This window comes from Opisthocomus hoazin, chromosome 1 (genome assembly GCF_030867145.1).
Source record: "Opisthocomus hoazin isolate bOpiHoa1 chromosome 1, bOpiHoa1.hap1, whole genome shotgun sequence".
Classification (NCBI taxonomy): Eukaryota; Metazoa; Chordata; class Aves; order Opisthocomiformes; family Opisthocomidae; genus Opisthocomus; species Opisthocomus hoazin.
The window spans coordinates 81,188,944-81,202,179 of record NC_134414.1 but is presented as its reverse complement, the minus strand read 5'-3'; the positions used below and the strand labels follow the sequence as shown (position 1 = coordinate 81,202,179).

The 13,236-nt window shown below is 41.3% G+C and overlaps 1 protein-coding gene across 3 annotated transcripts in view; it reads left to right on the top strand.

Annotated features, from left to right (window-relative positions):
- Nucleotides 1–12,016, top strand: part of ASMTL (acetylserotonin O-methyltransferase like) — a 30,774-nt gene extending 18,758 nt beyond the window's left edge. For 2 of the 3 annotated variants that reach the window (XM_075427618.1, XM_075427621.1), the window contains exons 9-13: nt 1,928–2,112; nt 4,083–4,212; nt 5,314–5,457; nt 6,005–6,127; nt 7,120–8,291. In XM_075427618.1, the coding sequence (XP_075283733.1) occupies nt 1,928–2,112; nt 4,083–4,212; nt 5,314–5,457; nt 6,005–6,127; nt 7,120–7,337 (800 nt within the window). In that variant the 3' untranslated portion in view covers nt 7,338–8,291. Of the gene's footprint in view, nt 1–1,927; nt 2,113–4,082; nt 4,213–5,313; nt 5,458–6,004; nt 6,128–7,119; nt 8,292–11,762 lie in introns of those variants that run through there. The other variant, XM_075427620.1, reaches the window with a different exon arrangement.
- The last annotated feature ends 1,220 nt before the right edge of the window (nt 12,017–13,236 follow it).

Below are 13,236 nucleotides of genomic sequence, written 5' to 3'. Positions count from 1 at the left end.
TAGACTTTATCTAATGAACACATTCGGGTCTCCTTTGAGGACTCCCTAGATTGCTTTTAGTCTCTGGACATAATACTGATGAAATTTCGAAGAGAAAGTTGCATTGGCAGTTCCAGGGAGCCGTGTAATAGCTCAGATGTATCATCTGCATTTGCGTCACAACAACTCCACGCAACGCTACAGGCTTGGGGAGGAGTGGCTGGAAAGCTGCCTGGCAGAAAAGGACCTTGGGGTGTTGGTCAACAGCCGGCTGAACGTGAGCCAGCAGTGTGCCCAGGTGGCCTAGAAGGCCAACGGCATCCTGGGTCGTGTCAGGAGTAGTGTGGCCAGCAGGAGTCAGGAGGTGATCGTGCCCCTGTACTCGGCACTGGTGAGGCTGCACCTGGAGTGCTGTGTTCAGTTTTGGGCCCCTCACTACAAGAAGGACATTGAGATTCTGGAGCGTGTCCAGAGAAGGGCAACGAGGCTGGTGAGGGGTCTGGAGAACAAGTCTTATGAGGAGTGGCTGAGGGAACTGGGGCTGTTCAGTCTGGAGAAGACGAGGCTGAGGGGGGACCTTATTGCTCTCTACAACTGCCTGAAAGGAGGTTGTAGTGAGGCAGGTGTTAATCTCTTCCTCCAAGTAACTAGCAATAGGACAAGAGGCAATGGCCCCAAGTTGCATCAGGGGAGGTTTAGATTGGATATTAAGGAAAATTTCTTTACCAAAAAGGTTGTCAAGCATTGGAACAGGCTGCCCAGCGAGGTGGTTGAGTCCCATCCCTGGAGGTGTTCAAAAAGCGTGTAGATGTGACACTTTGGGATATGATTTAGCAGGCATGGTGGTGTTGGTTTGACGGTTGGACATAACGGTTTTAGAGGTCTTTTCCAATCTTAATGATTCTATGATTCTATTGAAAATAAGGACCAAATTCCATTCCCTGCTCTGGCAATGCAGAGTCACATTCTTCAGCAGAGAGTCAGGGTTTTGCAACAAGATGGAGCGAGGCTTTTTACCAAGGCCTGTAGTGACAGGACAAGGGGCAACAGTTATAAACTGGAAGAGGGTCAATTTAGATTGGACATGAGGAAGAAATGTTTTATAATGAGGGTGGTCAGATGCTGGAACAGGTTGCCCACAGAAGTTGTGGACTCCCCATCACTGGAAATGTGCAAGGTCAGGTTGGACGGGGTTCTGAGTGGCCTGGTCTTGTGAAAGATGTCCTTGCCCATGGCAGGGGGGTTGGAAATAATCTTTAAAGGTCCTTTCCAAACCAAATCATTCTGTGTTTCTATGTTTTACTGAGGAGAGCTGTGGAATGTGTTCCTCTTCATGGACAACAGCTTAAATTTTAGTGCCTCTAACTTGGAACAGTGCTTGAAGGTGTATGTAGGTAAGGGAGTCAGTATTAGGATTAACTTCTTCAGTTTGTACTATGCAGTTACAAGTTTCCATACGCATAATTTACATAATAAGACCTGAAGTGGTCAAGTGCCAAGAAAATGAAATAAAGGAGGCTTTCAACTTTGTTAGAGGACAAGACCAAGGAGAAAGCCCTAAAGGCAAAACATACTGGAGAAAGCTTTAATTTAAGGGAAGGAGAAGCCATAATCTAGAGAAAAATGCAGTCAAGAATGAGGAAATTCTGATACTACACCTGATATTCCAGGGAGAGTAACTGAGATATTCTGGTTTAAAAAAAAAATAAAAAGATCAGTGCCTATCTGTATCCTCTGGCATCCAAATTCTTTTTCTAAACAAAGTACCTGCTCCTTTAAGAATGAGAAGGTCTTTAGAATTATTTCATGGAAATCTTTGCACAAAAAATAAGATCCTAAGATTAGGATTTGCTATTTAATAGCTACACAGGAAAACATGCCTTCAGATTTTAAATGACAGTTGTAAGTACTGAAACAAAGCTGGTTACAATTGTTTTCTTCCCATAAGGTTACAGTAATACAGATTCAGCAACTACCTACCTGACCTCAGATGGTGAATACTCACTCCATGGCTATATAATCCACTCTAATGACCACCTTTGGCCTCTCTTCACAAACTTGGAGTCTGCTGTCAAAGAAGGCAGCAGGCAGCACCATCGAGCCTTTGGAAATAAAGCAGAGGATTTATTTAAGGTAATGTAAGCTCTTATTAGTGTTGAAACCAGCTCTGAGGAGCCCAGAACCAAGCTAGGGGCAAATGGAGGCTGAGTTGTCTAAGAAAGTTGGTCAGTGTCAGAAGCAGTAGAAAGACAATGCAACTCACTGGTCCCAGACTTCTGTTCACTTCAACTTCAGGCTCTAAAGTGCTGGTGCAATCACAGAATATACTGGGAAGTTCGAGTGCTGGTGAAAATTCCCTGGCTAAAGTGTTTTCCATCTAGCTAACACACTCAGAACAGTCTCTGTGCCTGTTTAACTTACGTTTATGTGGCTTTTTTATAACACCAGGTAGTACCTTGTCCCGCATGCACTCCTTCCATATTGAATGCCAGTCACTGGGTACTGATGTGCGTCCGGTTCAGTCTGTGCTGACTGTGTCATCAAAGCTGTTTTCAATGTTCCTTTGTGTTGATGCAGGGGAGAAGGGATCCAGTCTCTTTTATGAAGGTTTCTGGTTTTGTATACGCTTCAAGGTGGTATATATTGCTGATAAGAATTGTAATCCTTTTCTTCCATCTGTTTCTATCTCTGTAGCAATCCTTTTCCAGTCTAGCCCTGGTGGATGTGTTCAGACTGGAGAATCACTTAAGGTTATAACTAGACTAACTTGTCAATTATCCACCTTGTGAAGCAGGTTGGAGGGCATAAATATTTGTGATTGTTTAAGGAAAGGGCTAGTAGAGTGAGCAGGAGAATACATCTCTGACAGCACTGCTGGCTTAAAGTGTACTTCAGACTACATCCTGAGGTTCTTCATTTGTACTTAACTTCTAGATGCTGGTGAAGCCAGTCTCCTAAAGGACATGTCTGCATCCCTCATACACTGTTGATGGAAGGAAATAAGGGGTTTTGGAGGCTTAAGAAGGTCCTGTTAGCCTAATGTTAGTACCTAGATCACTGGTGGACAGAATCTTCTTTAGGAATCCTTCAAAGGCTATTTTAAAGGGAGCATAGGTACTTTGCTTTAGGATAGCTGCTGCAGTAGATGCTTAAATTTATGCGCAGTTTAAGCGTTTTAACACAAGTGAGCTGGATCTCGCCCTCTGCTAAACATTGGATTACCAACTTGAGTTCGCTTGGGCGATGCTTGTAGCAGGAGTCACTACTGGTTTAGGCCTGGGCTCCGTATGTGTACATGATAGTGTGTCCAAGAATATACGGGCTGCCTATGGCACTAGGCATACCACAGCCTGGAGATACTTCCACTTCATGGTAGCTGTAAAGCCCGACATAACTACTGAAATATGTATGAAAGTGAGACATAAAGGGATTCATGCTTATGTATCATATCAAAGGTAAAGGCATGAGGTTCTGGTACTGAATGCTTGCTTCTCATCTGAGCAAAAAAATCCAGTATGAGCTTTAATATTGCTGATTTAAGTTATGGTCCAATCATCTAGCTACTTTCCCATCATGGGAAAATAAATGTGAGAATTAAATGAAAGCAATTTGTGAGTATATCAAGAAGAAGGAACAGTAAACTGAAAGAAAAAATGAGATCTGTCCTTTCAAACAGTCTTAAAGCCTGGAAACATCTTGTTGTGGAGCAAATGTGTTAGTAAATGTATATCAAAGGCACAATATTTCTTTACAAAGCACTTTTCAGATTATGTCTTTTTCCTGCTATGCTGCCCCAGCTTCAGTGGGCAGAAGTATTGAATTAACAGCCCTTAGGAGATCACCAAGACCAGCTAAGTGTATGTTCTTTGAGACGCACTCCAAAAGACGTCTGTGTGATCAGAACTTTGGAGAGGATGCAAAAATCTGTTTATCACTACCATGAAACAGCAAAGCATATGGAAGAGCAACTAGTCAATGGCACTTTTAACTGATCTTTTAATTTTAGAATTCTAATGTTAATGATACACACCTACTGCCTTTGTTTTACATAGAGTTAAACAATGAAAATAAACTTCAGTTACTGTGCTTTTTTCCCTTCTTAGGACTATTATCACAGCCAGGAGGTGAAGCAATGTTTTATGGCTGCCATGCACAGCATTGCCCACCTGACAGCAAGAGATGTGGCTACAGCATTCGATCTTTCGCAGTTTAAATCTGCTTGTGATTTAGGAGGTATTGCCTGTAATTGGACTGGTATACATATTAAAGGAAAAAGCTTGATTTTAGTTACATGTTTTATTACTTAAAACTTACATAGAACTGTAGTAATATTGCCTACTGTTGTTTTTCTGGCATTGAGATGTCAGAATAAAAGAACTGAGTGCAGTGAGCTGAAAGCAGTGTTACTTAAATGGTATTTGAGTAGTTTGAAATAAGTGAGGGTTTGTCACAATCAGTTACATACTGACACATAGCTCAGCACAGAAAACAAGATGGTTTGTAGCTCAGCTGATAGAATATTGGGCTGGGAGCTCCATTTTCAACTGTGCTGTTGTCCTTTGGCATGTCCAAGATTTTCAAAAGTAACGAAGGATTTATTTCTGAATCCTTTTCTATTGGGGTGTCAAACTTGAAACACTACACTGCTAGAACAAAAACTTTGGATTCTTTTGGATATAAGTATTTTGTATGTTGTTTAAATTATTAATATCTAAGATGGCCACCAAAAAGGTGAAGAGCAACGATATACCTGAAGAAACTCTTCTTGTTAGTGTCCTTTTTTACCTGGTGCTAGGAGTTGCACAGAGGGAGGGTTATTACACAGGGAAAGATCCACTGTAGGAAGAACACTTAGTGCCTGGGGAGGTGGACAGCAAGTCAGAGGAATTGACGCAGTCCTGGTGCAACCGTTGCCATTTGTGCAGAGCCTCCAAGAGTTTACCATCCCTATCCTTCACCATGCTGGAGAGTATTTGTTAAACTTCAGATACCAGCGCTTTGTGAATGGTAAATAGTTCTAGTGCCCTTCATCCACAAATTACAAGTACTTGCCCTTACTGTGCTTTTATCCCCCCAAAAAGCTGAAGTACTTGTATCAGAGGTCTTACTGGCAGTTCAGTGACGGTAAGGAGTAATGCCTGCACTCCCCAGGCTGTAAAGCATTGCTCTATCCACCAGGAAGTGCTCTTGCCAGTGTTGATTGTGGAACCGACTGCTTACTCCTAATTCTGATTTGAGGTCTCTATCTTAATGTTATATACAGCCTTGTCTTTAAAAATGTCTGCAAATGCTGGGAGAAAAGACTTGATTTGGCTTTTTTTAAACTTTCAACAGGTTGCACTGGAGCTCTGGCTCATGAATTAGCACAAATATATCCAAATCTCAAGGTCACGGTATTCGACCTTCCAGAAGTCATTGCAAACACCTCTTACTTTCAGCCTTCAGGACAACACACAGCTTCAGTGACATTTATATCAGGTGAATGTAACACACAATTTTTTGTCTTACTTCTTTTATCCTGGAGCACTCTTCTGCTGCACAGTATGGTGTGCTGTCCTGCTCCAACCCCAAATGTGTGTCTTAGTACAAGGCAATGTAGGCTCACCCATGCTAAACAGGTACTTCTCAAGCCTATGGGGATAAAACCAAACCAGCTACAGTTGGAGAATGTGGATAAATAAGTCTGAGTTAGTCATTATTGGGTGTTACTGAGAGTAGAGGCTGCATGTCTTTTCTCAGGCTTTTCTTACCTAGGCAAGATCAACATGGTGGCTAGAAAGGACACCAGTGTCTCCCTCCTTGCTTTAGGCTCTCTCTGTTTGTTTTTTTTTTTTTACAGAATTCTTACCTGTGATCTGCTCTTCTAACTACACTTTCCTTATCTGCAAATCAGTGCATCCCTATGCCTGTTCATTCTTGTTTCTTTTTGCTGAAGCGCCTAGTTCCTCCACAATATTTTCATTTAATTTTGTAGGAATGTACTCTGTGGTTTCTGCTGGAATGTTCTAACTCTGCTTTCCAACAGGTGACTTCTTCAAGGATAATCTTCCAGAAGCAGATCTTTACATCCTTTCACGTGTTCTTCATGACTGGCCTGATGAAAAGATACATGTGCTGTTAAGCAAGATAGCAGCTGTTTGCAAACCAGGTAAGTTTTTTCATCTTGCGAGCTTAAATGTGCGTGGTAATGCATAAACAGAATGCATGATCATAAGAACTTCATATTAAAAAAAGCATATTTTTCTGGCCAATGTTAGTAGTCGTTGCTTGAATGTCTGTGCCTGCATTATGGTAACACCTACTAAGAAAAAAAGGAAACAAAGCTGCTAATAAAACTATATAAAATAAGCCCTTAGTGTAGTTGCAGACTTCACACACAATTACATCATCTCCCTCATCTCTGCAATGTCCAGTCTTTCATACCAATACCTGTATCATCAAATACCTAAGCATGTACTTACTTCTGTACATACAAGTAGCCTAACTAAAGTTCCTTCAGGTTAATCAAGAAGCAGCAGTTTGTTTTGCTGTCTCACTGGTGCCCAGAATATCATGAACTGGAGTTCAGCACTAGTTTATGCACAGATTTCTTGAGAAGCCTCTTCTGCTTTCTCCTATGTTTGGACAGCATGAAAGATCAAAGGGGAAGAGAAAAGGAGAAAGCCTGACCGCTGAGATTAACTGATTCCTTAATCCAACAGGATTAACTGTCACTATGAAGTTTGTTTCATAGGAGAGCATTCAAAATTAGATCTAGGCCATAAAGCATAATCGTGTTTATAAATTATGAAAGAAAATTTTGGGTGACTGTCTTAATCTTCTTATGTGAAGGCTGGGTATGACAGGTGCTTGTGAGAGTTGCTTGGTTCAGATGGAAACAAGACTGAGTTCAAGAGCATGTTCAGGAAGTGATCTGAACGTCACTGAAGTGGAGATGGTGCTCTAAACTCCCCCTTCCTTTTCCTGTAAGCAACCATAAATTGTTAAGAGATTACTCAAAGTAAATTACTGTCCCTCATTTTCACTGAAGACCATTAAAACACTGGTCTGAGGGACCTCTAACTGTCCCTGAACAAAACACTAGAAACTTGAAGCTAGAAATGCTTTACTGAACCACTTCTGGTTGTTTTGGAAATGCAGGAAGTGCCTTGCTAGTGGCAGAAATTGTGCTTGACGAACAGAAGACGCACCCTCCTAGAGCTGTGCTGCAGTCCCTCAGTATGACTGAAGGCAAGCAGAGAAGTGGCTCAGAATATAAACAGCTACTGGAGAAATATGGATTCACAAATGTACAAATTAAGATCACAGGAAATTTACTGGATGCTGTTTTGTGTTTCAAGAAGAATCTGTCACCATAGTGTGCCCAGAAGCACAGGGATGCTGAGTTTTTACACCCCTTGTGCAATATACCTATCATCAACCAGTACATACTGTCAGCTTAGGATTGTTTTGACCCTTTTTCTGAAGCATAGTTCTTACAGGCCTTGAATAAAAATTAGACTGCAGCTTCTGCAGGTATGAGTTCTGTGCATTTAAAAAGTGTCTGGGGCAGGGCAAGACTCCTGTGTATTAAATGCCTTCACATCCACTTCTTTTGGCTAGTTGGCAGACTTGACATAGCTGTGTAGCATGGCAAGTTAAAACTACAGGCTTCCATGAACCACATTAACACTTTATTTTTCTTGGACCTTAAAGAGAATTGGCTCCCTATGGTGTATTCTGTGGTAACTGCTCATTTTTATCAGAAGTGGAAAAAAATAAAAATAAATACTGTGCCACCTGTATGAATTTGGGGGTGATAGTCCTCTTTTTCACTTTTCTGTGGGGCTTTACTCAAAAACATCTCAAGGATACCCTTTTTAAAGCACTTTTTCCTCAGGCAAAAGTGAAAATAGGAACACGTTTGAGCTTTGTCCTACAGCAGCTACAATGTCACAGAGGAACTTCAGCAGCCTCTGACCTCCAGCCACCCTACCTACCCACACAGGTTGCAGCTGAGAGCTGCTCCTGTCAGTTTCTGTCAGTTTCAGGTTTTTCTGAATGTGGTTAAATGACCGTATATGCTTTATGTCTCATTACTGGAGATGAGTTTTAGGATTTATACCTAAATTCTCTTATGAAAATTAAAAATAGAAGCTTCTTCACGTTCCAGTCTTTAGCTGTATCCCATCACTTCAAATAATTTGTCACTGATGTCACCTCTCCTAATGTTTATTTTTTCCTGATACTTCGTTGATATTTATTTTTTCTGTTTAAAGTGTACTTTGTAGTGGAAGCCTTCCTGGAGATTAAAGTTGCACGTTCAAACTTGCTGTCTTCTGTATCAGTTGTGAGTTTCTTGCCTGTCGCACTTCTACAGCAGTAATCCCAGTGAGCCACTGTGTGAAAGAGGCCATGCCTATGCTGAATCACCCACCTCAGCAAATTAAAGAGAGTTGGTGAGCAAGGTCAAGAGTTACATCTGCCTGGTAGACTGTCTTATGTTACTTAATCAGAAGTTACTTTGCTCTTTGAGCACTGAGTAGAGCAAAAGTGCCACAGTGATTCAGTTCATCATGAGAAACATGCTTACTACAGAGCATTTTAGCTGCACAAAGTCAGGGAAGTGTCAGACTTTTACCACAGTGGGGTTTTTAATTCTTAGCAGAAGGCTTATATGAATGGAAAATTGACTAATCTCAACTAACAGACATTTAAAGAGATAAGGCAAAATATTCAACAACTGAATAAATTTAAAATGTTTCTTTTCCATATTGACGTGAAGCTTGCTATTGTGCATAACAGGTTTGTATTTTGAGGGACTCATTCCAGAAATCAGATGTTTCTCATCTCAGTTATTCATAAAGTTCATAATGCTGTTCTTTAAGCTGCTGTAAGCTGTTTGAGTCAGAAGAATTCAATCCTAAAGTTTGCATACCTGTAACTCTCACATACTCTAAAACTGTGCCTCTAAGTACTATGTATCTGGCTGTAAAATTTTAATAGAATGTGCTTGGCACCTTGGTGTACTCTGTGGTTAAAGCACAACACTCTATACACACTCCGCATTAGTCCCTTGGGCGTGGTGTCCATGGTAATGTACCGCAGCTTTGTACTCTCAGGATAATTAAGCACTGGAGGAGGCTGCCTGGAGAGGTTGTGGAATCTCTGTTCTTGGAGGTTTCAGGATCTGAGAACAAAGCCATGAACAAGCTGCGCTGCCTATAGAGCTGTCCCGCTTCGAGCGGGAGGTTGGACTAGAGATCTGCTGTGGTCCATCTGAGCCTAAGCTGTTCTATAATCATTTGACATATCCCGGTCACCAGAGAATTGATAAGCTCGTCTTCTCTCATTAATGTCCAATTAAGTTTTTCACTTGCTCTGGAGAAAGCTGGTATCTTTAGCTGACTGGCGGAAGGGGTGGTGTTACACTGAAAAGACTTCCTAAGCAATAGGCACAACTGAGGAAGAATTGGGCCTGTGCACTAATCAGGACATGAAGAATGAGGGAGCGAAGTTTTAAAATCCAAATGAACTTCTGCCAACACAACCTGTAGTTTCATGCAGCTGTGCCCTCTGGATGCTGCTCTCTTTTACCCACGTTCTGCTTTAACAACAGTTTAGAGGAAATGTGATGCACAGAAAACAGTTTTTTAAGGTGGAGAACGGTGGGGGCTAACAGAATGATAGATGAATAATATAAGCAAGAATTTCAGCACTTGCCTACTGAATGCTGAGGTAAGAATCCTCGAGGAAGATAAAAGTTTGTAAGAAGAGACACAACTTGGTTGGCTGTCCTAGCTCAATGATTTTTATATGAATTTTTGACCTTGTTAGAGTTATTAACCAGTATGTGTGCCTGAAAAAGCAATGGGACAGAAGCAAAGGGTAGCACGTCATCCGAGCCACCCAGCACAAAAGCTTAGGAAGAGCTATTTAATGGCTCAGCCCCTTTGCATGAGCTCTCTGTTCAGTTTTGGATGTTGGATTTTTATTCCCTGTAAAACCATGGCCAAAATTTCTTCATCAAAGTATGCTTCCTGGAAGCACTGAAAGTTAGCTCTGTTTCAGTCTTCCTGTGAAGAAATTTCAATTCCATTAGTAAATCTTCATTAACTGTAGAGAGCATGTTTTTTCCTTTTCCCTGTAGAAACTTAATTTACCGTGTCTAATTTTTGAAGGTGTTCTTCCCACATTGGTTGTGCTTTCTGCGTATTTTTTTCCAGATTTCCGTGATGTTATCTGGATATCCTAAATAACTTTCCGTGACAAATTATAATGACCATTCTGTTTGCGTCCTCTTTCCAGAGTATGCAAAATTTGGACACCGTCTTCCAAAGCTGTAATATAGTGGTGACTTAGAAATGATAGTCCTGCATTACTCTACCTAGCAACATTTGCTGTGTAACCAGGAACGGCGATTCCCAGGTCCCTCTGTTGAAGGCAAAGGAGAATCACACCAGCAAGGGGCGGGGGAATAGAATCCACTGAATCATAACAAACGGTCTTCACCACCCTAACTTTAGACACTAAACATTAGGCATTCAAATCATCTGTTCACCCTGAGCTCTCCAATCAGGAGAAAAACAGGCATTTTCAGAGGATGATTTGTCTCACCTATCTGTGAAATGAAATTTCCTCATTTTCCTAATAAAAGTAATTATACATTCAATAGTGGATAGAGCATATTTAAGACGGCTAGCTGAAGTACAGCTATCTAATCTATGGATGACTGAATTGGGGCAGAAGCATCCCACTGGAGAGAGAACGTAGATTCAGGCTCGCCTCAGACATGCTTGGCTAATCCTTTATGAAGCAAACCTGGGTCAAAGTGGCTTGAACTCGCATTTAGTAAGGTAGCTGATGATACAGGGAAGAAACGGGGAATTTATTAATGAGCTGTCAGAAGGACTTTCGTGGCTCCTTATAGTTAACACTGAGGTGTCAGCCAGCAATTTTACCTGCAGATCTCAGTCTCTTCTCTAAGAAACTGCAGAGCTATGTTTAATTTCATCAATTGTTAAAAGTCTGAGGTGTCTGGGTAGGAATGGCTCTGAGGGGATTGTCTTAAGGGTCAGAAAGATATGAATGTTATACAGCGGTTGGTAGTACTAAAACCCCTGTAAAATGCTGCTATTTTGATGAGAGTTGGTGGCCTCTGACCACTCCCATGCCAAGAGAAACCAGCACGTAAGATGCAAGGCCAAAAGACGACAAGTAAAACAATGCTCGTTTTGTCAGTAGCCTGCTTTTGTCTTCCCTTTCCCCTCATGGGTCTGAAGGTGGAGGAGGAGGCTGTGTGTAAACAGGATCATTTAAGTTCTGCTCGCGTCCCTAGGTCAGTCCCACCACAAAAACCTCCGTTCCTACAGAAATAATGTACAGCGTTGACTTTTCTGCTTCTGTAGTGCGCGCCGTCCACCGTGTTGTCTGCTGGGCACCATTTCAGTATGAATGTGAAGCAGCAATGTTTCCCAAGCAGACAGAACTACTCTGCCTGTCTTACTGTTTTCCACAGCCCTCGTGCCAAGTCTACAGAAGTCATCCCCTCTTCCCCTGAAAACAGAGACGTGTCTTGGCTTGTGAGTGTTTGATTCCTCCATAGTGCAGAAGGGAATTTCCTGGGTTTTGTGAGAGGAGTGGATTATGCATTTAATAGTGGATTCATCATTTAATAGCAGAGCAAATCCATAAATGATAAATGAAATCACCCATGTCTTATACTTCGCACTCATATATGGTAGCAGAAATTCTCTTGCCTGATAATGGATTAGTACTGTTGCATGCATTTCTTTTTAAATTAGGCTGTGGGATTTTGCTGGCTGAAATGGTATTGGATGATGAGAAGAAGAACAGGAGCACAGCTCTGCTTCAGTCTTTGAACATGCTTGTGCAGACAGAGGGTCAGGAGAGAAGTGGCTCCGAATATCGAGGCTTACTGGAACAACATGGATTCACAAACATCAACATCAGATTGACAGGAAATTTGTTAGATGTTGTTCTCTGCGTTAAGCCCTAGGAAAAAAATGGATTTAGTAGTAAAATATGGATGTCTGTAGTCATGTTTCATGTGTGGTAATTATGCAAATGCATTCTCAGTTTCTCATCAATATTATAGACAAGAAACGTTACGTCAGCTCTCTGAAGGTACCTTTAAAAAGGGGGAGAGATTGCTTGCATTTGTTTCGAACTTGAGTAAAATGATGCTGGAATCTTCTTGATGGCAGCGATGCTGTGGCTGCACAAGACTTGCGGTACCCTCAGAAACAACCCAACCACAAATGGTGTCAGCAGCCCTACAGCAGTATTCACATTGCTGAGAAATCAGATCATCATACTTGGTGCAGTTAGAATAGTCCAGTTTTCAGACTAGCACACATTGCCTCTGTTTCAGGAAGTTAAAGCAGTATCATTTCCATACTCCATCACCATTTTAATACCTTTTTATGTTACACTTTCTACTGTAAATAAAGAAACATTGTCTGATGAAGTCTGGAAACTGCTACTGCAATGGTGTAGTCAAGATTGGAAACAGACGAACTGAAGCAGCAGCTTCTTGAGAGAGTCAAGACAGACGACTGCCTTCTGTGAGGTTTCTGGAAACAGGCAGTTGTGTAAATGCAGAAATTTCATCTGGTTCAAGAACATCCTCCTCCTCCTTTTTAGCCCTACTTAATTTGTGAGCTCTTACAAAAGTGGATAGCAGAACGTGAGTTTAGATAAAGAACAGAAAAGCAAAAAAAAACAAAACACAAAAAACCAAAAGGTGCAGAAACAGAAGGAAAAGCATGGTGCTAACGGGAAAAGGATTTCCCCCAGTCAGATGCATCTGAGCTCACAAGGTGAATGAGACAGGACAACTATCGACTGAACAGTTTCGTGTCGCAGAAGTTACGTACATTTGACCTTCATTTTTCAAACTGACTACACTTTAGAGTCCCACAGTATGAAGTTCTTTTTTAAGCAATAGAAAATTTTATGGGGAAGAAAATCCCAGCCTAGCACACAGTGTTGTGCTATGAGTATTAACATTTAGTTACGAGCTTTTTTTAAAAGAAAAATACCACACTAAGCTGTGTTCCTGCCTGAGAATATGCACCACAGCCTTTCTTTCATTACATCCAAAATATGGGCCTGTAACACTGCATGTGCCTAACCCTGTGTGGGCACAGGAGTCACTTCACTGTGTCTGTATTATGATTTAGAATATAAAATAGCACACCATTTACTTCATATCTTTTGATGTGCAAACAGATGGTATAGTGCTGTATGAGACAC